The 24,705-nt window shown below is 32.1% G+C and overlaps 5 protein-coding genes across 5 annotated transcripts; 2 read left to right on the top strand and 3 right to left on the bottom strand.

Moving 5' to 3' along the window:
* Nucleotides 1–1,516: 1,516 nt before the first annotated feature.
* On the bottom strand, nucleotides 1,517–24,704 carry LOC107372155 (carbonic anhydrase-related protein 10-like). Its single transcript, XM_015940324.3, has 7 exons — nucleotides 24,563–24,704; nucleotides 12,605–12,741; nucleotides 11,774–12,182; nucleotides 3,548–3,846; nucleotides 2,860–2,992; nucleotides 1,839–2,021; nucleotides 1,517–1,760 (listed from the first exon to the last, which is right to left on the bottom strand). The coding sequence occupies exons 1-6, from the start codon at nucleotides 24,702–24,704 to the stop codon at nucleotides 1,993–1,995; spliced, it is 1,149 nt and encodes a 382-aa protein (XP_015795810.2). The 3' UTR covers nucleotides 1,517–1,760; nucleotides 1,839–1,992.
* LOC149094733 (uncharacterized) lies at nucleotides 4,765–5,764 on the bottom strand. Its single transcript, XM_089270264.1, has one exon. The coding sequence runs from the start codon at nucleotides 5,679–5,681 to the stop codon at nucleotides 4,905–4,907; it is 777 nt and encodes a 258-aa protein (XP_089126390.1). The 5' UTR covers nucleotides 5,682–5,764; the 3' UTR covers nucleotides 4,765–4,904.
* LOC149094732 (uncharacterized) lies at nucleotides 6,242–7,578 on the top strand. Its single transcript, XM_089270263.1, has one exon. The coding sequence runs from the start codon at nucleotides 6,494–6,496 to the stop codon at nucleotides 7,466–7,468; it is 975 nt and encodes a 324-aa protein (XP_089126389.1). The 5' UTR covers nucleotides 6,242–6,493; the 3' UTR covers nucleotides 7,469–7,578.
* LOC149094731 (uncharacterized) lies at nucleotides 8,482–9,674 on the bottom strand. The gene has a single exon (XM_089270262.1). The coding sequence runs from the start codon at nucleotides 9,593–9,595 to the stop codon at nucleotides 8,621–8,623; it is 975 nt and encodes a 324-aa protein (XP_089126388.1). The 5' UTR covers nucleotides 9,596–9,674; the 3' UTR covers nucleotides 8,482–8,620.
* LOC149094730 (uncharacterized) lies at nucleotides 10,198–11,329 on the top strand. Its single transcript, XM_089270265.1, has one exon. The coding sequence runs from the start codon at nucleotides 10,408–10,410 to the stop codon at nucleotides 11,182–11,184; it is 777 nt and encodes a 258-aa protein (XP_089126391.1). The 5' UTR covers nucleotides 10,198–10,407; the 3' UTR covers nucleotides 11,185–11,329.
* Nucleotide 24,705: the final 1 nt, after the last annotated feature.

Here is a 24,705-nt window from a genome sequence, read left to right as displayed (position 1 = left end):
CTATAATTGTTACTCTAACAATTTGAATTGCTTGTTTTTTAATGTTTATTGACTCGATAAACATGCAGCAGTCAAAAAAACTGCTGAACAACAAAAAAGGCAATTTCCAATTGGATCATCTTTAAACTAATATTTACATTGGTTTTAATGGTAGTCAATGTGAGACTTTTCATTGTTCAAAGGCCTTTATCCTTTCCCTGTAATGATGATACCTGCAACACTAAAGTTTACTCGATAAACAGCTTTCAACTCAACATGGATGGAAAATTATTCACAGCTATTTACTTGTTTTTAATCATTTAACCTTTTACTTTCATTGTAATTTTGTATTAATACCTTTACAGTGATTTGACCTTAATGTGATTCCTATAAGTACAATGTGATGATAAAGATTGCTGCAAATGAGAATTGGTTAATGAATGAAAGTTAATTCCTTTTCTTTCCATTTTTTCTTTCACTTCTTTCTACTCCAACTGTAATTAATCATCAAGCTACTCTTATTGAAATACATTTAATTAGTTCAATATGAATAGAGTCATGAATAACTTAAGGTTATATATGTAAAGTTAATAATACCTGGATTGTGATACAAAATAATGGCAAGGTAAGGGTTGAATAGAGACGAGAGGGAAAAAAATGCATCTCGTACAAAATGAATAGGACAAACATTTTTATTCATTTCATTGTTTCTCATATTAAGTGAACAGCAAGAAGTGAACAAAAAATGTTATTTTATCATTATTTTGTCATTACATGATGATAATGAAACTGATGGTATAAACTTTCACCAAGTCTTTTTGTTCCTCCCTTCATTTGCTACATTTTTACATACCAAGTTAATTTGTTTGTTTGTTAATTAATTAAATTCACAATCTTCATCAATCTTTCCTTTACTCTTTGAGCATTTCACATTTTTGTAACGTTTTGTATTTCCCTTCTTCCATTGTATTTGACTGTAAAAATGGCTGTAAATTTATCACAATTTGAACACTTTAACAAACCTTATCAACATTAAGGTTAAACAGTCAAAAACAATGGGCTTCTCGAGTCTACAATTTCAGTCTCATTTCACAGATTAACCTTTTATGTTCAAATAAATCGGATTGTCCTCTCAACTGTTCAAGAGTCAAACTATAACTGTTGCTATAATTTAATGGCAAAACTTTACCTCGACCAATTTATCAAGAAAATTTAAAGCAAAGGCAAAACTTGATTCACTCATTACCTTTTCAATTGCACAAATGGTTAAATAACATGAAATTGAGAATGAAAATTGTCTTTTCTTTTAATTCAACTTCTAAATTCATTTAATATCTCAGAGTTGAGGAAAAAAAATATAATCAAAGCTGCAATTGAAATCTGAAAGGAAAGTCTTCACTTCGATCAACCCAAAGCTGAAAATTTCAAGTTTGCTTTTCATCGATGATTTTGTTTCATTTAACGTTTAATTTCTTTACAATTTTTACATCAAAAGACCATTTAATAATATTGAAATGAATAAAATATTGAACACGAATGTATAATTGAGCATTTTATTGTCATTTTTTTTACCAAAAAGGGATTTTGTTATCAATGAAGAAAAATGTTGACTGAACAAAATTTCTAAGGTAAAAACTGAACCAAATGTAGTAAATGAAAAATTGAATTTACATTTTAAGTGAAGTGAAAAAAGGCGAGTCTAAATTACTGATTTATATGAATAAATATCACAAATAATTGCTGATTATCTGAGTGCAACCAAGACAGTTAATCCATGTAACCTGAAAGAAGGGAAGAGAAGAAGAGTTGAATAAAAAGAAGACAAAATTGGGGTAAAAAGATAGTCGAAATAAACTGACCATAATTTGAGAAACAATTTTGAGCAACAATTTAAACTACTTTTGAAACGTGAATACAATTGTGAAGAGTCCATTGAAAAATAGTTATCTTTGATTCCACTGTTACTTTGCTTTTTGGTTTCCAAACTAATCACTTTAACCAGTGATTTAATCACTAAGTTTCAATGATTCTCGGTGAATTAGCTGTAAAACAAAATAAAGAATAAATTCAATTACCAAAACTGAATAAAACAATCATGGAAAAACATTGAATCTCAGAAAGAGTTTCAAAAGTACAACAAGCCAAAGGGAAAGTGTAACAGTTAAAAATGTTAACAAGCTTGTCAGTCACAATGAAATAATCATAAGAAAAGCGCTATTAAAATGAATAAACTTGTCAACATTTTGTTCTTTTCTCAGATTCCATAAAATTGATAGTGAAAAAGGGTAAATTTTCAAACACAATTTGACTTTTAAATGAGCTTGAACGAGGAGTAAATAACTTCCAGAAAAAAGATAACAAGAAAAGGGTTATTTATTATTATAACAAGAAACAAACAAGATGCTATTTATTTTGCTTGGTTAAACATTTTTTGCATTTACAATTCGCATTTAGATTGGAACATCTTTTTCTTCCTTTTTTTCTCAAAGGCAAAATTGTATGATTTATCAAAATGATTAAATAATGAGGTTAGGATTGCAGGTAAAATGAAAGGTAATAGGAAATGTGGCAACAAAAAGAGAGCAAACAAATTGACTCTTGAGATTTGTCTCTTGTCCCATTGTTTCTCGATGTCATGTTCAACAAGCGGAGCTGATAATTGTTTAACAATATTTACAATTGATTGTAATGTTTCATTGCTTGTATCAATCAATTTGGCTTTTTATTTTTGACCAATTTTCTGGTTTCTTTTCTGGTCTTTTCTCTTCAGCTTTTACTTTAAATGGTTGAGATGAGGATGAAATGGCACACCGCTAATGGCATACAATTTGTATGAAATAAATGATGTATAAATGAGTGGAATGTAAGAAAATTACAAACCTCTGTAGGTGACAGATCTTTTCATGGAACATGAACCTTTCCTTTTAGATGTCACATTTTGATCCATTTTTTTACCAAATTCAGTTACATACTCGGGTCCATCAAATTTTTCAGACAACCTCTCATCGTGTCCCTGTATAGAGGAAAAGGTTAATGAATTAATGAATGGACAAGAAAAGGATGAAATTTTCATTTCGAAAAGTCCGGTTTAAAGATTTTCAAAAAATTGTCTTTTCGCGATCAGAGCATTAACATTGAACTTGGTAACTCTTGTGGCTTTATTGGCAATCAACTAGATTCTGTCATGACATGGATTATTGAACATGAAATAGCCAAAGAATGTTTTTAATTGAAAAATTTCTAAATGGTTGGACAAGTTGACCTCAACATTGAACAATGAGAAAATCATTTTCTTCAATCTTTTTCTTCTCCTTGTTCCATCCTTCATCTTATTTGGTAATGAAACAAAGTATAACATTATGACAATCTTTATCATCATTAACTTTTCATGGGTTAAACTTGCTATTGTCTTCATTGCCTAAACTTTGTCATTATTGTTATCAATTTCAGCTTTTGCTGTGCTGAAGGATCATCATGAGTTTAAAATGAAAAACTAAGACAATTTTAATGTTGCCAGGGAAATGATTGTTTTCACAGATTAATCAATTTGCTTGAAGGAAAGTTTTACCTCTAATGAGATTTGATATGAAGTTTCAAAGTTTATGTTGGTTCTTATTGGCCGTGAGTTGAGTCGTTGGATGGGACGATAGTTGTCAGCTCCGTGGCTGGGTTCATCGGTTGAGGAAGACATTCGCAGGGAATGGAAAAGGTGACTTGTCATGTAAATTGGTTTGTTCAATATTATCCATTGGACTGTTTCATAACAACCTGGTTCAGTCAGGGAACCATCATAGGTTAGATATTGTCTTCTCATGGCTTCAGGCATAATCTCTTTGATTGACAAAGATTCCATCTTCTGAGAACTTCCTGTGACATTTCAGTTTAATAATAATGAGAATAGAGAAGAAGAAGAAATGTCTTTTATTCAATTGGAATCAAATGAGTTTAATCCAAAAATGAAATTCAACTTTTCTTGGTCGCTTGGATTCAACTTGAAGTTTAAAATGATTGTTGATTAGAGGTTATGGCCAGAGCTTTGATTTACCTTTTTGTTGATATTTTCATTGCCTATAACTAATAATGATATTATTTTGAATATAATATTGAAATTTAATGCTCAATATTATTCTCGAATAACAACAATAATCATGGAATAGTTCATATTTTTCTTAGTTTTTTGGATAGACTTGAAAAATATGGATTGCATTACATAACATTATAAAGATGAAATTAAGTTGAAAGTTGACTTTGAATCAAAAACCTTACAATATCCACATTGATATGTAATGCATCATGAAATTTGATTGAATTGAAATGTGAGAACATTTTCCTTCTTCTATATTTTCAAGTTTCTGAAACTCGATTTGGAGATGTAAGTTTCAAAGTTTATTAATCATAAGACTTTAGACGATGATTATCGAATGTCCAGAGTTTAGTTTTTAAAACTTGTGGTCAAGTGGCTTAGATCTACAGATCTACTCAAAGTATTGACAAGTTAGATGAGGAAAGATGATTTTAGTTGTTCGTTACTCATTCACCGTCAAATTATACAAAAGCATATATCATGAAACATAAATTAAAAAATATATAGTCAAAGTGATTTGTTAAATCAATAACGTAAATCAAAAGTCGATGTAAAAGAAATGATGAAAAGTCACAAAAGTTTAGCAGGAGAAACTAAAGTTGTTAGGAGTTTAGGAGTTGAGAGTTAAGCGAATCCAAATCTCATTCAATAATGTGTGTTATTGCCATTTGACTTTTGGAATCAAATAGCAAACATTAGAATTGCAAGTTGATTTTTTAGTTTATTATTTAACTACTGAATGAAAATTATTGCTTACATTAACATTGAATTTTTCAATGGATATAATAGAGAGAAAAATCTGAAAAACATGTAGAACTGTATATTATGATTGAGGTAATCCTTAACCGAACAATTTACCAGCGACAGCACCAACTACCTTGCCAGTAACATCACCAGCAACCTTACCGGCTACTTTACCAACTCCACTTCCAACAGCTTTTACTCCACTGTCGGCCATTTGACCAACCTTTGAAGCTCCACCAGCAAGTAAATTAGCTTTAGTACCAGCAACTTTACCTAAACCATTGGTAAGAGATTCACCAACATTACCGACACCTTTGATTGCATTAGCTTTAAGACCGAAACCCATATCAGCGACTGAAGCACCAGCTTTGAATCCATTCTCAACAGCACTTCCAACTCCATTGATACCTTGGCCAATAGCACCACCAAGTTTATCACCAAGTAAAGATTGAGCGGCACCAGCAATCATGTTGGAACCAGAACTAGCCAATTTACCAACTCCATTAATACCAGAACTAACAGCATCACCTAATTTATTTTCTGCCTGAGCAGCCATTGAAGCTCCACTTGAGATGAGGTTACCAGCAGCATCGAGTCCACTTGTTTCCAGTGCACCAATGCCTTTGATACCATTTGATACTCCATTAGCTCCTTTTGTAGCTAGTGAACCTAAACCAGAGGCTACTGAGTTAACAGCATTGGAAGCAACTGATGAGGCTACCGACGAGGCGACATTAGCAATTAGATTGGCTGGATTCAAGAAGGATCGACCATGAACATTGCTTTGTAAGTCGAAGTCGGGTGATTGTTCATTGCAAACTACTGATGAAGCGATCAACAGTGAGAAGAGGATAGAGACTGGGATTGGTTGCATATTGTTGGTTTAGTTAGAGACTTTTTTTACACAAAATTATTTTAATACAATAATCTAATTGAATTGATACTGGTGATAGATCAACTTGATAATAATCAAATCCAAAACTTCGAGCATTTATATACTATTTAACTCACAAATTCTCTGATTTTTACGTCAAATTAAAACAATGAAATATCCAATTCTCCTAATTTGATTGATTTTCATCCATTAAACAATTTATTTGACTATTAATATTAAGTTTTTATGAACGAAAAAATAACAATGATTTCAGAACAAGAACCAAACATTGAATTTGCAGGGGAATAAGATTGGTACTATTGCCCGCTCAATGTCAATCGAATCAAAGCACAATACCAAATGAATCGTTTAATTGTTATGACAATCTAATGAAAAGCAGGTGATGAGAGCAGACATAATAACTTTAGATTGGTTTAAGTGTCCGCTTATTGGTGCTAAATCAATGTCTTGTCATTCAATATATTCACAAGGCATCATTGGCCATTCATAAGTTGCATCACCTGTTGTACCAGCAATCTTAATAAATTGGTTCATTAAGACTTGTTTGATTATTTAGTAATGAAAATCAATCAAACATTTAGAAGAAAATATTCCATTGTTTTAATTTGTCGTAAAAATGAGAAGACAATGAATGTGTGAGCAAAAAGTGAGTTGATTCGTATATAAATGCCCGAGTTTTTGGATTTGATTATCACCAAGTTGATTCACCTAGAACAATTCAAGTTAATTCAGTTAGATAATTCTTATAGCATTATTTTGTGTAAAACAAAGTCTCTAACTAAACCATAAACATGCAACCAATTCCAGTCTCTATCCTCTTCTCTCTCTTCATCGCTTCATCAGTAGTTTGCAATGAACAGTCACCCGAATTGAATTTGCAAGGCAATGTTCATGGTCGACTCTTCTTGAACCCATTCAAAATCGCTTCCAATGTTGTCTCATCAGTCGCTTCTAATGCTGGTAAAGGTATTGGTGGTGTTGCCAATCAAGCTGCTGATGCCGAAACCAAGTTAGGTAATGCTGTCAGTTCTGGTATCAATGGAGTTGGTAAATTGGCTAGTGCTGGTTCTAATGTGGCTGCAGGTGCCGTTGAATCTTTTGCTAACATGAAAGGTGATGCAGTTCGTGCTATTGGTGACATTGCTGCATTCAAAGCTAACATGGCTTCTGGTGCCATTAAAGGAGCTGGTCAAATGGCTAATTCACTTCTCAGTGGACTTGGTTTAGCTCCTCTTGGTAGTCTTGTCTCTGCTGGAACTAACAAGTTGGGCGATGTCGCATCCAAGATTGGAGCAGCAGCCGATAAAAAGTTTGATGCACTTGGTGATCTTAATGTTGTCGGAGGTAAAGCTATTGGTAACAAAATCAAAGGACTTGGAAGTGCTGTTGAGAATGGGTTCAAAGCTGCTGGATCAGTTGCTGATATGGGTTTCGGTCTTAAGGCTAATGCCATCAAAGGAATCGGTGGAGCTGCTGAGTCTCTGGTAAATGGTTTGGGTAAGGCTGCTGGTGCTAAAGGAGATGCACTTGCTGATGGAGCTTCAAAGGCTGGTCAAATGGCAGAAAGTGGAGTAAAAGCAGCTAGTGATGCCGCTGGTAAGGTTGCTGGTGATGTTGCTGGTAAGGTTGATAGTGCTGTTGGTGCTATTACTGATGGAGCTTCAAAGGCTGGAGAAATGGCCAGCAATGGAGTTAAAGCCGCTGGTGATGCAGCAGGTAAAGCTGTTGGTGCTTTAACTGGTGCCGTTTCTGGTCTTTTTGGTTAACTTTGGAATGTCTTCATTGACAAACCTAATGTTTCAGCATTTAATTTCAATTGAAATGTACTCCCTCGACGTCTAATTATTCAATAAAAAACTTAAACTTTAAACATAGACATGTAGACTTTTAATCCTTCAATTAATTTCTTTTCATTTATTTTTTTTGTATTAACTCGATCAGTTTATTAAAATATATCAAATGTTGCTTTGAAATATCATAAATAAGTTTAATAACAGCGATTTTAGTTTTGACAAATCACTTCCATCGGAAATATATATATTGTTATGTTTTGCTTTCTTAGCTTTTATAATTTCTTAAGTTAGTGAAACTGAATCGACTGTATGGTCAATTTCAACAATCTATTAGATAACTCGTCCTTATTTCCGAACCATCAGAGAGCTTTATGTCCTCTGCAAAAAGTAAAAAGTCTACTCAATAAAGTTATAAATCTAAGGCAGATACTATCTTTCGACTCAATTTTTCGCCTGTCCAGTATCTAGCTGCTTTATTTTGTAACGAGCTACTCATAACCGACAGTAAAAACAGGGAAACGTGCTTCTATTAAAGTTCTATTCTAATACAAGCTCGCAGTTTTTGCTGTATGGTTTTTTCAATAAAAGATACGCGAAATAATTTTTTGCAACTGATTGACTAAATATCGGAACGAATCAGACGCTTTTTCATAAAATCCAGAAGTTACCATCCTCGCACAACTATTTGGTTCTAATTTTTTGCCGAAACGAATGTGAATTGTAAATATAACTATGGATCAGAGTATTTTTATTGCAATAAAAATTGGTAGCATGATAAAACGAGAAATTTAACAAAGAAGTTACTAAATAATCAAAATTTCGCAGAGTTAAACGAATTGCAGAAGCATTGCAATATGTATTTAAGAATGATGATCGAAAGTAAACTCATTGTATTAATAATATTATAACATAAACGAAGTTATAGATATTTGAAAGCAACATTTGTTAAACTGATCATTTAAAGAAATGAAATGCTATGGAGAAAATACAGCTTAAATTAGTTTATTGAATAATCTGACGGTGAAAGAATACATTACTATTGCAAATAAATGCTAAACATTGTGTTTGTAAATGACCATAAAAGTTGAAAGACTTTCTGTAGTATATTTGATTAAGATGTTAGATTTAACCAAAAAGACCAGAAACGGCACCAGTTAAAGCACCAACAGCTTTACCTGCTGCATCACCAGCGGCTTTAACTCCATTGCTGGCCATTTCTCCAGCCTTTGAAGCTCCATCAGTAATAGCACCAACAGCACTATCAACCTTACCAGCAACATCACCAGCAACCTTACCAGCGGCATCACTAGCTGCTTTTACTCCACTTTCTGCCATTTGACCAGCCTTTGAAGCTCCATCAGCAAGTGCATCTCCTTTAGCACCAGCAGCCTTACCCAAACCATTTACCAGAGACTCAGCAGCTCCACCGATTCCTTTGATGGCATTAGCCTTAAGACCGAAACCCATATCAGCAACTGATCCAGCAGCTTTGAACCCATTCTCAACAGCACTTCCAAGTCCTTTGATTTTGTTACCAATAGCTTTACCTCCGACAACATTAAGATCACCAAGTGCATCAAACTTTTTATCGGCTGCTGCTCCAATCTTGGATGCGACATCGCCCAACTTGTTAGTTCCAGCAGAGACAAGACTACCAAGAGGAGCTAAACCAAGTCCACTGAGAAGTGAATTAGCCATTTGACCAGCTCCTTTAATGGCACCAGAAGCCATGTTAGCTTTGAATGCAGCAATGTCACCAATAGCACGAACTGCATCACCTTTCATGTTAGCAAAAGATTCAACGGCACCTGCAGCCACATTAGAACCAGCACTAGCCAATTTACCAACTCCATTGATACCAGAACTGACAGCATTACCTAACTTGGTTTCGGCATCAGCAGCTTGATTGGCAACACCACCAATACCTTTACCAGCATTAGAAGCGACTGATGAGACAACATTGGAAGCGATTTTGAATGGGTTCAAGAAGAGTCGACCATGAACATTGCCTTGCAAATTCAATTCGGGTGACTGTTCATTGCAAACTACTGATGAAGCGATGAAGAGAGAGAAGAGGATAGAGACTGGAATTGGTTGCATGTTTATGGTTTAGTTAGAGACTTTGTTTTACACAAAATAATGCTATAAGAATTATCTAACTGAATTAACTTGAATTGTTCTAGGTGAATCAACTTGGTGATAATCAAATCCAAAAACTCGGGCATTTATATACGAATCAACTCACTTTTTGCTCACACATTCATTGTCTTCTCATTTTTACGACAAATTAAAACAATGGAATATTTTCTTCTAAATGTTTGATTGATTTTCATTACTAAATAATCAAACAAGTCTTAATGAACCAATTTATTAAGATTGCTGGTACAACAGGTGATGCAACTTATGAATGGCCAATGATGCCTTGTGAATATATTGAATGACAAGACATTGATTTAGCACCAATAAGCGGACACTTAAACCAATCTAAAGTTATTATGTCTGCTCTCATCACCTGCTTTTCATTAGATTGTCATAACAATTAAACGATTCATTTGGTATTGTGCTTTGATTCGATTGACATTGAGCGGGCAATAGTACCAATCTTATTCCCCTGCAAATTCAATGTTTGGTTCTTGTTCTGAAATCATTGTTATTTTTTCGTTCATAAAAACTTAATATTAATAGTCAAATAAATTGTTTAATGGATGAAAATCAATCAAATTAGGAGAATTGGATATTTCATTGTTTTAATTTGACGTAAAAATCAGAGAATTTGTGAGTTAAATAGTATATAAATGCTCGAAGTTTTGGATTTGATTATTATCAAGTTGATCTATCACCAGTATCAATTCAATTAGATTATTGTATTAAAATAATTTTGTGTAAAAAAAGTCTCTAACTAAACCAACAATATGCAACCAATCCCAGTCTCTATCCTCTTCTCACTGTTGATCGCTTCATCAGTAGTTTGCAATGAACAATCACCCGACTTCGACTTACAAAGCAATGTTCATGGTCGATCCTTCTTGAATCCAGCCAATCTAATTGCTAATGTCGCCTCGTCGGTAGCCTCATCAGTTGCTTCCAATGCTGTTAACTCAGTAGCCTCTGGTTTAGGTTCACTAGCTACAAAAGGAGCTAATGGAGTATCAAATGGTATCAAAGGCATTGGTGCACTGGAAACAAGTGGACTCGATGCTGCTGGTAACCTCATCTCAAGTGGAGCTTCAATGGCTGCTCAGGCAGAAAATAAATTAGGTGATGCTGTTAGTTCTGGTATTAATGGAGTTGGTAAATTGGCTAGTTCTGGTTCCAACATGATTGCTGGTGCCGCTCAATCTTTACTTGGTGATAAACTTGGTGGTGCTATTGGCCAAGGTATCAATGGAGTTGGAAGTGCTGTTGAGAATGGATTCAAAGCTGGTGCTTCAGTCGCTGATATGGGTTTCGGTCTTAAAGCTAATGCAATCAAAGGTGTCGGTAATGTTGGTGAATCTCTTACCAATGGTTTAGGTAAAGTTGCTGGTACTAAAGCTAATTTACTTGCTGGTGGAGCTTCAAAGGTTGGTCAAATGGCCGACAGTGGAGTAAAAGCTGTTGGAAGTGGAGTTGGTAAAGTAGCCGGTAAGGTTGCTGGTGATGTTACTGGCAAGGTAGTTGGTGCTGTCGCTGGTAAATTGTTCGGTTAAGGATTACCTCAATCATAATATACAGTTCTACATGTTTTTCAGATTTTTCTCTCTATTATATCCATTGAAAAATTCAATGTTAATGTAAGCAATAATTTTCATTCAATAAGTAAATAATAAACTAAATTTAATAATGCACTTCAATATAAATACGGGTCTTTTTAATTCTAACAGCAAAAGTGTGAAAATTATTATATGTGCAACATTATGGTACAAGAATCAAACTCTCCTTAATTCCTGCTCCTGCTTCAAACTTTTATGACTTTTTATCCTTTCCTTATACTGCAATTTTTGTCATTGGTGTCATTGCATTTCTTTACTTTTGAAACCAACGATTTCCGTTGAGGTTTCAGATCTTATAAGCAGAATTTTCAGATTCTATTGAGCATATAATTTCTTTGATGAACCTTGCTTCTATAAATACAAAATAATATTCAACAAAATTCCTGGTTTTTGATTTGAAGTAACAATTTCAATGAGTTTTGGTTCATGATCATTGCAAGTAAATTTTGTGACAAAACAGTTACCATTTTACGATTGATCAAAATTGAATTAATTGAATGTAATTTGACCAAAAAACGATTCTTACCTGTAGTTGTGATATTTTTAAGTGCATGAGTTATCCTTCTCAACTGATTATTGGCTTGCTTGGAGTCATGAGATATTTGTAAAAGGACGGAAACAGCAACAACTCCGTGAGCTCGAAGTGAAGCCTCTTCCCATGAATCATAGAGAATTGAATTGTAGGCATAAAACTGTATCTCACCGGGAAACTGAATACCACCAATGGTGTGCTCTGATCCTTTTGAAATGTTACGACCATAATGAAGTGAAAAATGGTTCAAAGTGTAACGATAAGTTAATGGACCATTAGCCAAGTTAACGGAAGGTGATGAACCAGATAATGAAGCTGATGATAACTCAATGGATTCTGATTTGTTTAATCCTGATACTTTGAAGATTATACCTCGACCCGTGTTGATCAAGTTTCCGTTTACCTTGTCATGAGCAAAAAAAGAAGCCCAGAAAAACAAAAGCAAATGAAATGGTACATAAAGTCAGAGAAGAGAGGAAAAAGAAAGGAAGGAAATTAATGAAGTGATGAGGATAAATGGTAAAGAAGAGCAGAAAAGAAAAGTGATAAAGCAAAGGATTAAAGAGTAGAATGGATAAAATCTGTTTCCGGAATCGTTTGTTTAAACGGTGGAAACAATTTGAAGACAAGAAAAGAATGTGAAAATATGGAAATTAATTGAATGTCAACCAAGTCTAAGAAAACTGTTCAACAACAAAAAAGAATCGAAAATTGGGTTTTGAAGGTTGATCAAGTTGCTAATGATAACTGACGAGTTTAACCATTATTAATGAGATCTGGTGTCTTTGGGTTGAGAGGTGATAATCAGTTGAAAGGTCAACTTACATGGTCACCAATTAACTGAAGAGGTGAAAGAAAAGGATCAAAAAGTAAAGCTTCCGGGTCAATGTCAATGGGCGATTGTCTTCTACCTTTACTGCATAAGCTCCATTTAGGATTAAGTCTTCCCCAAAAATTGGGTCCTAAAGAGAAGAAGAAAAGTTGAGGTTTTAGTTTTGTTTTTTTTTTCGAGCAACAATGGTCTGTGATTGATTCATTTTGATGAACAATTACCGATCCAATTATCTTTAATCAGTAGGCTAATAAATATCAAGGCTCTTTATGGTTGATGCATGATAATAACCTGACAAGATCAAATTGTATGTCAAAATGAATATCGTTTTCTTTGCCTTTTTTCATCTTATTGTTATTGTCTTAAACATTTTTGCTGTTCCCATGAGCGCGCATTGTAATGATGATGATGATGATAATGTATTCAGAGTGAGATGGAGAAAGACATTGAAATCTGGTGATGATGATGATAATAGTTTGACAGGTTGGCAAATGATTGGTAAGCTGTAAGCTAATAATGTCATCACTTTTGACCAGTTTCAATGGTTTCCTTCTTTCAACAGTTTATCATCATTTGATAACCTCAAATTGGCTTCATTATTTTTCCTCATTTCTATTAATGTTAATATTAATGTTTCAATGATTGTTGATTGACTTTATTATTTTATATTAAAAGATGGCCATGATAATGGTTAATCATATTGTCATAGAATCGAGTGTTTAATGTCAATTTAAAGGATTGAGGAAAGAAAGGTTGAATTGAAGTGTGACAGAAAAAGTGAGGTGTGTAGGTGTACAAAGGCTTGTAGGTAAAAGATTGTTAACAATCGAACTTCTTGTCTTCACTTCTCAACATAATGATACACGATAAAAAGCATTATAGGAGGAGTTTATTCATCAACTTTGATCAGGGATTTTAGTAGTGTTAAAAAGTCCTACAACTTGTCCGCTTTAGGACAGCTTTTTTCCACTTTATGCCCGACTCTGGGACAAGAGTAAAAACGCGTTTTTTAGATTAGCATTTTTCTAATGGAAGAGAATGAGAGAATTTTTTGATTGAAACTATTTATTTTTCTTCTTGCTTCTATGAAAATATGAAAATATGGCTACAAAATCATTTTTTATTGGCAATTTCTTGGGCTTTTTCGCTGCCCATTCACAATATTGTCTCTCATCATTTTTACAAATAAGGTTTAAAGGATCGAGATGAGGACCAATGACAACAAGAAATCTAGAGCCTGAATGCTCGATGAAATGATTCATTACAGCAGCAAAAGATTTTCTTTCTTTTTCTATGACATGTTAGGAGAAACATTATCATTCGGACGAATTTGCTTACTCTTTCACTAAAAAGTACTCAAGACAATTGTGAGGAATTGGACGAGAGTTTGTTTGATGAGCACAAAGAGCATTATAAATTGTTATAAGACGGTCTTACATTTTGATGCAAGATAGTAATTCAACATTGAAAAGTCAACTGCACCTTAATAAGTACCCAGCAATTGGCCGTTAACAAACACTATTTGACAATTCTAATGTTTGCTGCCATCTGTAACGTATTCTGCTATGATTGTTGATTCATATTCAATGTACAGGGCTATTCAGCCTCATTTACTTCCCGTTTTATTCGATATCTAAAGATCTAAACATGCTAGGGTATTTATATTTCAACGGTATGCTTTTGAGAATTGAAGAAATTTTTTTTTGAGTTTTAAGGTCATTCAAAGTCATTCGTTTATTTGACCTCCAAACGACTTTTGAAGGTCATTTTCAAATAGCACACATTTTGCCACCTTGATAAATATTTGCCGTAAGAAGTCATTATTCTTCTCTGAAAAGTTACACAAGCTTATTTCAAATCGTTGAAAAATGCTTCACGAACGATATCTTCATATCACATGCTTTTGGTCCTTTGTAGAGATGAATTTATAGTGATTAAAGTATGAACTATTTGAAAATGACCTTCAAAAGTCGTTTAGAGGTCAAATAAATAAATGACCTTGAATGACCTTGAAACTTCAGAAAAATTGTTCTTCAATTCTCAAAAGCATACCGTTAAAATATAAATACCCTAGCCTGTTTAGTTCTTAGATATTGATTGAAACGTTAAGTAAATGAGGCTGAATAGCCCTGTATATTTCAGTTATGCGATCCAAATAAGATTTTGTAATTCTATGTTACAAGGGAGCATTTCAATCAATGGCTAGGCATTTAGCGAATACTATTATAAAAGAGTACAAATCGATTGAGGCGAATTCAGAATTATTCTCACATAATAAGCATTTTAATAATGCTAAGGTTTCCATTAACTGTTAATATTGAGCCTTCTCAAGTTGTTATATTCTTAGCACACACATCTTATTACTTTTATCACATATCTGTAATTAGTTGAACGCACACAATAGAGAGCAGAAATGGTAGCAAAGGAAAAAAGCAAAGGATAGAAAAAAAAGAAGAGGAAAGAAGATGAAACAATGAAGAAAAATGGCAAATAAATGAAAAGGCTAATATTCACAATATGTACTAATAATAGTTATAATATGATCAGGAAAAGCAGCAGTCAAGTTATCAAAGTTATCAAAGGAGAAAAAAGAGAAAAAAAGAGAGAGAAAAAGATGAAGACCAAAAGGCTGGGAATGAAAGATGAGAAACAAAATGGAAGCCTAACGCCTATTTACTTGGTTAATGAATATTTTATCATTATCAAGAGCAGGGAGTTACAATTATGATAACATTGAAAGTTTAAGATGAAAGTAGCGGAAAGATTAAGATATTGTTTTACACTTGAAAGTAAAGTCAGGTTAAGAGGGAAGCAAAATAAGAGTCAAATAATCAATGAACTTTCCAGTCAAAGGTAAGGTTAAAATTGCCGTCCAAAGCGAAACTTAAAGGATAGTTTCAAGTTTTCCTTCGAATGAAACAAATCTCGAAAAAGGTTGAAAATTTTCGGTAAACAAGAAAAGCTGCTCAATTTGATTGAAATAGCAATTAATTCATCAACTCTATTCCACTCTGTAACATGATAATGAAAATTAACCTTTTTTTCTTCGCTCATCATGAATACAGTTACACTGCCAATTGAACAATTAATTAAGAGCTTTTCTCCCTTAAAAGAGAAAAAAGAAAAGATTTTTTGAGTTAATCACAGATTAATAATGAAAGTAGAATGTTGGAATCAATCTCAAGATAATTCATGAACAAGAGATCTTGACATTTTCATGTTTTTGTGTTTCTTGAAATTCATCAATTAATAAACGTTTCGATGGCAAAATTTTCTTATTGAAATGTTCAAGTTTGAGACTTGAATAGCTAAGCAAACCTTGAAGTGCAACATTGAATTTCAACCTCAACTTGACTTGTATCTTGATATTGTTTGCTAAATAATTTCAATTTCATTCTTCTTTTTAAATTTGCTCATTTTGCTCTTCATCTGATGATCAGAATTGCAATCATTTTCTCCATTTCATTCATGAAATGATTCCCTTTTCAAAAATATATTCCCCTTGTAAAGGCGATGAATAAAAGGGACAAAAAACATTCTCAAAGTACATGGATATATATACACTTTTCAAGAACAGGAAATTAAACTTTCAAAGTGTATATCTTCAATCCTCATCATTTTCCTCTTCATCAAAACTGTCTTCATTTCTAATCAAAATTTTCACCTTTTCTCTTTGTTGCATTTCGTTGACAAAACCTTTTCTCAGTCTAATCGCTGAATCATCAATTTAATCATTTCAACACTTTTTGTGCTTTCTATTCAATATTAGAATACATTTAAAACTATTGTCACTGATAATACAGATAAGTTCAAGTTTCACAAGAAAAATATTGAAACAATCTTCGATTGAAAATATTGAGCCAAAAAATCATTACAAAATGCTTATTTGGCTTCGAATTTTCCTCGAAAATCTTTGAATGAATAAAATTGAAAGCAATTAAAAAAAGATTTTTGCAGATGAAGAAACTGATGATTCTAAGCATCAAAATTCTGACAGATAATGTTGCTGAATGAATTGTATGTTTGCTTTAAAAACGAATCATGCAATCAATTAACAGCAATTACCATCTTAAATATCATTTTCATCAGCAATTCCAAGCATACAGTTTGAGGGAAAAGGTAAAACAATAATTTTCTGGTTTCTTGAAACCTTACATTTTAAGTATTCATTTCACCATTTCTTTCATTTTATTCATAACCAGCAATTAATAAATCACTTGAATACAACAACAGTGAAAAGAATCACTCACGTAGAAATTAATGAAATGAACAATTTTCGTGGTTCGTTTTTTACACATTTCATCATTTAGAATGGAAAAAAGCATTTCACTTTTTTTCCACCAAAAACAAACAGAATGAGTTTCATTTCATGAAGAAAAGGTTCAATCATATCATCTGTCAAGGCTGCTTCCAATCAATCAATCTTAAACTGATGAATCTTGTATTAAATCACGAATAAACATCATTCATCACTTTTCATCTTCAACTTTGTCAGCAAATTTCAATTCTTCAACAGGTAAGAATCTCAAGTTTCAAAGTATGACAAAGATAAATCATAAAGAACAATTGATTCTCTTCTGATCAAAATTTCCCAGATTAATCATTCTACTAATCAAATGAAAAGACAAATTGAAATGCTTTTCAATCACCAATGTTTGGTCAAAAATCAACAAAAAGCTCTCTTGTTTGTTGATCAAAAAGCAAAAAGTTTTATTGAAATGAATTAAAAATCGAAAAATAAATTTCCATTTCAGTTTACATGGAAATGAACTTTCACTAATCAGTTGAACTACAAGAACAACTTTAATTACAAATTGATCCTTTATTTACTTTTCCATCATTTTAATGATTCCATGTTTAATCATGTTCGGTCAAACGAATTCTCAAATTTATCTAAAATCGAAAACTTTTTTCTGCATTCATCATATCATTCTATGAAAAGCATCGCTTAAAAGCAAATGAATACAGATGAAAATTCCAAAGGTAAAGTCCAATTTTCCATGAAAAGAAAGTACAAAATTTACGAAACTTAAATATGAATAATAATCTATTTTTACATCATTAGTTGGTTGAAACACTTCATGAGACATTTTCCTGTTTAAAGTGAACTCGATTCTAATGAATTTAGTTCTTCCATTGTGTTAATCATTTAAAATGGTTTATAAAAGCAAACTCATAACTTTTCTCAAACTTTATCAAAGGTAAAAGTTTCTCCTTTTGCTTAATCATCAACTTGAAAAATGGTGAAAAGTGAATGAAAAAGTCAATATTGACTTGGAAAAGTTTCCCTTTTCTTCTTCCTCATCTTCACCTTGTTTGCTTGCCAAAAGTGTGTAACAATTTTTCATCCGATTCAATCCTTTTAACTTGCTCTTTGTCAAAAAGTACTGTAAATAGTATAAATTACAGTCTAATCTTACCTTAGTAAACTTTAATTTCATCAATCATTGCAATTTGCCTAAAACAACAAACTTTGGTTTGTGTATCAAAAAATCATCTGATTAATGTTAAACTGTCCAACAGTTGAGACAATAAAAGAAAGCAAATTTAAATTGAAACCAAAAAGATTGAAAATCGATTCACTTTGAAGCTCAACCTTTTTTAACCATCAACCAACCAACCAAATGTTTAATCATTAATCCAAGTAATTTCAAGAGTAATAAGGTAAACTAAGAAAAGGGCAAATTCGAGTATCGCTCTGACCACAGAATACTGATGAAGAAGAAAATCTTTTATTCGATGCAAGATTATCACCATTATCTTCATCATCAGTAATCATGTTGAATCATCTTTAATGCAATAAAGTTAAACGACAAACCCAGTGGCCAGCTAATGATGAAGTAAAGGACGGTTAACTAACAGCAAGGTTCAACCTAATTGTTTCCCTGTTCATAAATGATCATTTGTATCATCATAATCATCGACTAATAACCTTAACCATTAATGTTAATCACGATAATCATCTCAAGTCAGAAAAGAGTCAAATCAAAGTTGATCAAGTGCCGATTGCTATTATATCTTGCCATTTCTGTTCATCTGTTCAATCTTTTTGTTTTCTTCAGCATTTCCAGGAGGGCCAAGATTCAAATTTTGTCCAGAAAATGAAGAGAAGAAAAAATTGAATTTTGAAAAATTCAAATAAATGTTGTTCTTTTAAGGAATTGAGTAAATCTGAACTTGGATTTATAACTGGAAAGGATATAAAGTTGTCATTATTAATATGATAAATATGAATATTTATTATCATATTTAGTTGAAGTGTATAACAAATGTATTCTTGAAATGATTCAACAATCGTAATGGTTTTTTTACTGTTTGCTTGTTAAACCAACAGAGAAACAAATGATTGGAACAAATTGTTTCAACATTCAATGTTGATTCTCGATTCAGGACAACAGGAATAAACAATGAACAGGGAAGGAACAGTTGAGCTTTTCATGATAAGTAAACTGAACAGTTTTTTTTGGAGAAGCAAAAAATCTAATGATAATTTTCTCGATAAGATTAACATTAAACTTTGTAAAGCTTTAAACTGAATCTAGTGATTGGAGTAATCAGATTGAGATGTAAAGCTGAATGTTCAATGAATTGAGATCATTCTTTATTCTTGAATGTTGAAGACAGAAAATGATGGCGAAAAAGCAAAAGATTAAGACGATGAACAAGATTCGACATCCATTTAAAAACAAGATAAATTACTCAAAGTTACCTTTCAATTTGTTTTTTTGCCAATTACTTTCATTTTAAACTCGCATCTCTTATCCTTCCCTGTGTAACATCATTATAATGTGATAACTTAGCGATAAAAAAAGTCTTGTTTTCGTCTCTTTCAGTGTTCAATTATTGATAAAATTGGCGAAACAATCATGAACATTTCTTCTTCTTCTTCTTCAAATGATTATAATGATAATCTTCAAGTTTTCCCTTCCTTTAAACATTTTATTGAATGTTTTCAATCTTTTTATTTGCGGTTCCTTTTGCTTGAAAATAAGTTGAAAAAAGGGAAAAATGTTTACGATCCATTTAAGGTTCAGTTTGGATTTCAATTTTTATTTAAGCTTTGAAACTCAATCAGCAAAATGAATTTATTGAAGGAAAGCGTTAAAGAAGAGTTTAAAGGCTAAATTGTCATCAATGTTCAGCTTTTGGTCAACATTTTCACATTCAATTTCATGAAAAGGTATTAATGAAATAATAAACTGAGAAACGAGTAAATGGATTACAGAAAAGGAGAAAATGCAACTTTTATGATTAACCATTACATGGTTAACCGCATTTATCGCCCAGAAACTGGACAAGTGACATTCGAAATAATTTTGGACATTTTCTCAATTCGTTTAAATTTGATTTACTTTAAGTTAATGATTTAAGTGAGTTTTTAAAGGAAAAGGTTAATGATTTTTTCGAGATTCCCAAATCATCTTTTAAGGTTTGAAAGGTTTGATGAAGAAACGTTTTCAAATGATTGTCTAATTAAAGCCTTGTTCATCATTTAATTGTAATGATTAGAGTCAAGGAAAAACAAGATGATTGTAATTACAGTTATAACTGTTGATTCAAGAGTTGCTATTGACTGCACTTGAAACTCTTGGCCTTTCCTAAGTCAAGTTGATCCATTTTGATGAGTAAATTCACAATTGATTTGAAATTCAATTAAACTGTACACTTGAAGTAGAAATCTTATAAATGAGAAAAGATTTTCCATTTTTTTCGCTCTTCCAAATAACATCTTAATTGTCATTAATAGAGTAAATGAAATGGTTTTAAAGATGAAATTGATGATCAAACTTTCAAGTCTTTAATCATTAACAGTTGAAACCTTAATAACTGATTTAGTCTTGGAGATCAGTGGAGATGATCATTACATTGTTGGTTCAATGTTTGTGAAGTTGCACTGAAAATAAGGCGATTTAGAAGTGTTCCGATGAAGATGATGATAAATATATTTATATGGTAAAGTTGTTATTAAAGAAATGGAATTGGAACCTTTTTGAATGATAAAATCATCAGGGGATTCAATGGATCACAATGTTGATGTTTTCATCGTTGTTGGACTGTTGAAGCAGGACAACATTGTCAAGATGAGAAAAGATGAGAAAAGATGAGAAAAGTCAAGGTAATTTACAGAGAAAATCAACTTTTTTTGGGAATTCTTTTTGTTTAGTCCTTCTCTCTTTTTGACCCTTCAATATGATAGTGATGATTAAGATGAGAAGAGATTGAGACGATAAAAAATGTAAAAAAATCATGTATTGTCAAGTGGATAAAAGGCAAATCTTTCACTGGGAAGCGTTCATTTCTTTCACAGGCAATCATTTCTTTACAGCTTAATACTTTAATGTACTTCGTTTGGTACAGATTTACTGATTCTTGTTATCCTCTTTTTTTCTGTCTTTTTTCTGTCTTAGCTTGTTGACTTTCAACTTGTTTGAGTTTACCTTTTTTGTTTTTTCCAGGATAACTTCAACTTTCATCGATATCAGGAAAGTGATGATTAGTCTTTTTTTCCTCATTACATGGAACTTTATTTTCTGGACGCATTTTTTACTAGCTTTGTATTTACTCTTTTAATCAATCACAGTTACCTTTACGGGTCAACCTTTCTTCATCAACAATCATTTATCAATCAACAATATTGACCAGACTTTCATACTCAAACTTGAAGAGTCAAGTCAAGTTCCTTTGCCATCCCAAGGCAACTCCAGCTTAATCCTAAAAAATGCAGTTTAGTGTTGAAAGGAATAGCGTTTGAATGATTGACTTAAAACAGTGAAAAAATGATCAATTATAGCCAAAGAAGTTTAAAAATGTTAAGATTATAAAGATTGGATTCTGCTTTATGTTAATCCAATAAGTCTTGAAGTTAAAAAATGAATCCAAGAAGTAATTGTTATTGGCCATTTTGGCAACATTGAACCAGGTTTAAGACAAGACACTTAAGACACTTTCCAGTCTTATTACTGTTAACATGTAAACCAGAGTATCATTTTGATGTTATACATAATTGATAATAGACAAGAACGAATGACAAGTTCCAATGAGAAAAATTAACATGGACATGATGAAAGGTTGAGTAAATGGAATAAAGAAAAGGTTAACTTTGCTTTTGGGTGTTTCAATGATGACAAAGAGCTCTTCAATAGTGTCAAACCATTGAAGCCATTTGATGAAACAATTACATTGAAGAACCTTCAACTTAAACATTTCTTCATTTCAATTGATTAACTCTTCTTTTCTCATCATGCAAAAACTGAATACCGGATGAAACCTTGAAATTAACCTTTAAATCAGTTTCATTTGCAACATTGACAAAAATGATTGAACCTTTTTCTCAACCGTTAAACAAACCGTCTTTACATTTAAACAAACTGATAAATTGGCTGACAAATCTGCAAATAATGAGACGAACCAGAAAATTTTTTTTCTCATCTTCAACTTATTACTTTTCACTTTTACCCTTTTTTCATAAACAACAGCAACAACCAATAAAGAGCTTCAGTTTTTTCCCTCTTTGACCAACAATTTAATGGATACCAATTTATCATGATGAACAGCAAACGTAAGGTCAACCTAAATGACATAATAATTTGTGTTGACTGCCAGTCCAATCAATGGATCCAGTAGAGACAATGTTTCTTATTTTTTGGGGAAACATTTTTCTTTCTAAATCTTCTTCCCTTTTCATATCATCTTCATATTTTCGGCTCTTCAATTTTTTATCCCTTTTTCATCATCATTTTACCTTAACATCTTACTTGGTCATTTCCACACTTATCACAGTCTCAAGTTGCTCAGCCTTTCATTTCTTGTTCATCCTATTTCTATCCAATCTGCAGTTCCATGTTTATTGAACCACAGATAGCCATTCAAGTGGGCATCAAATATCCTTCAACAGTGACCAAGTATGAAAGGAAGAAGAGAGGAAAAAATTGCTTTCATTATCCATCAATAAATCACTATCACTTTCACAGTTAGACCAATCTCCCAATCAATGTCAATAATCATGAATAAAACAGAAACAAAAATCGAAATCGAAATGTTCTCAAGTTCAGTTGAAATACAATTTGAAATGATTAGCAAAACAGGAAAAAAAATTAAAGATTGAAAACTCGAAAAAATTGAAATCTTTCAATGGATCCAGAAAAGACGCTCTTCAATGTTAACCATTTAAAATGCTTGTCGTCTTGAAGTTCAACAATTATTGTAAATTTGTATTCAATAACAGAGTTTTTTTTTCATCATTTCAGGATAATAAAATGATGAAAGGGAAGCAGAAAAAGGAAGACAAATCCAATCAAATTGTGTTCACTTATTCCTTTGGAAATGCATTTGTAAATATTGGAAGGGAAAAGAAACTCTTGGCTTTTATTTTCATCTTCATCTTTACATTATTTATTCACAATTTTGCCTCTTTTTGGTTGTTGTTGTTATCCTTCAATTGTCTGTATTCAACAATCACCTTTAAGATTTGGTTAAATCATTTCATGTAAAAATGAAACTATTGAAGCAAAACATTCAAGTTATTTTGACAAAACCCTTTTCTCTGATCATTTGGTTTATAAGAGGAAAAGGCATTTTCAATGTGAAACATTTTGCTTTTCATTTGCAAATTAATTGTTCCAACCATTTGACTGTTCAACAGTTGAACAGGTTTACAGTCATTAACATGTACAGAGTTGCTAATCATTTGCAAGTGACAATCAAGACAATAATGATTATAACTGGAAAAAGAAGTAAAAGAAGAAAAGATTTTCGCTTTTTTTCAATGTTTGTTAATCATTTCCTTTTGTTTCCTATTCATGATAATAATAAATGTCAACTCACAATTTGATCGATTGAATATTGAATAAGACGATGAAATAAGGAAGATGGAGAAGAAGAGTTTTCCCTTTTTCATCATTCTTCATCATTTCAGGCATTTCCTTCATTCAAATGTTGCTCCACTAATGAAGTGAAATGCGCTTTTCCTTTTGTTTAACCCAGTCATTATTAACACTAATTGTTAATCACAAATGTTTTTGATAAGCAAACGTTCATTATTTAAGTTACATTTAAAGTCAAATGTGTTAAAATGTTTGGCCTTTATTGATGAACAGCAATCAACTGATCTAGATGTTGCTTCAAAGGATAAGGTTAAAGATAGTGTTAAATATGTTTAAAGAGTTAACATGATTACATGTCATGATGATTCTCATGTTTGGTTGGTTGAATTTTAATTTCATTTGTTGAGTGTTTATCTGTTTATTTAAACTTGCCTTTTTACTTCTTTCCCTGTTAACCCAACATTTCTGATAACTTGAAGTTAATTGAGGATAAACTGATAATAATAGTTTACTATATTTTTTTTGTTGCATCCAGATAATAGATTACTTGATATGGAATGAAAATAATTCAGTTTGACTGGTTCAGGGAAGAGTTCAACAAGAAAAGATGTTTTCATTTTGAAAATAACTTTTTTTTTTCTCTCGCTACAGAAAATGCTATCAGTTAATATTTGGAAATGTTGAATAAGAAATCTTTAGTTAAGTACATTTTTCAACCGTTTTTTAAGATTGAATAATCAAAAATCATAATCATTAGATTGAAGTTTTGGAGCAAAAAGTGTTGAACTTTCTTGAAGCCATTTTTAAAACTATTTTATGAAGCAACTAATCGTTATAATTTCATCAAATGTTTCAAGTTGGGAAATATTTATATTTGGACTCTAATGATTCAAATGCTTTGTGCCTTTAACCAAGTTTAATGGCTTTTTGTTTGACAATTTTCATCGTCTATTGTCAACATTTGATTAACATAATTGGCAATGTAGAGGGAAGATGTCTATTAATTGTGTAAAGATGTATTTACTTGGAGGGAACGGAATTGCCCATGGGATCAGTTATTTTGTTGTGAATCGAGGTTACATTTGGTTTGATTGAAAAATTGTCTTTGAAATGTTTTTAGTCGCTTACCTGAAATGCCTTCATAGGTCCACCATTGTTCCCATGATGATGATACGAGGTAGGTTGATGGTGATAAAATGTGGTTCACTAAAACAATCCAACAGGACAAAGTTAATGGTAACTGGATTAAAATTGATGACAAACTTTTCATG

Source organism: Tetranychus urticae, chromosome 1 (genome assembly GCF_039701765.1).
Source record: "Tetranychus urticae isolate SD_2017Ah chromosome 1, NJAU_TeUrti_SD_1.0, whole genome shotgun sequence".
Taxonomy (NCBI): Eukaryota; Metazoa; Arthropoda; class Arachnida; order Trombidiformes; family Tetranychidae; genus Tetranychus; species Tetranychus urticae.
Note: the sequence above shows the minus strand (reverse complement) of the source record. Positions and strands in the feature narration are given on the sequence as shown.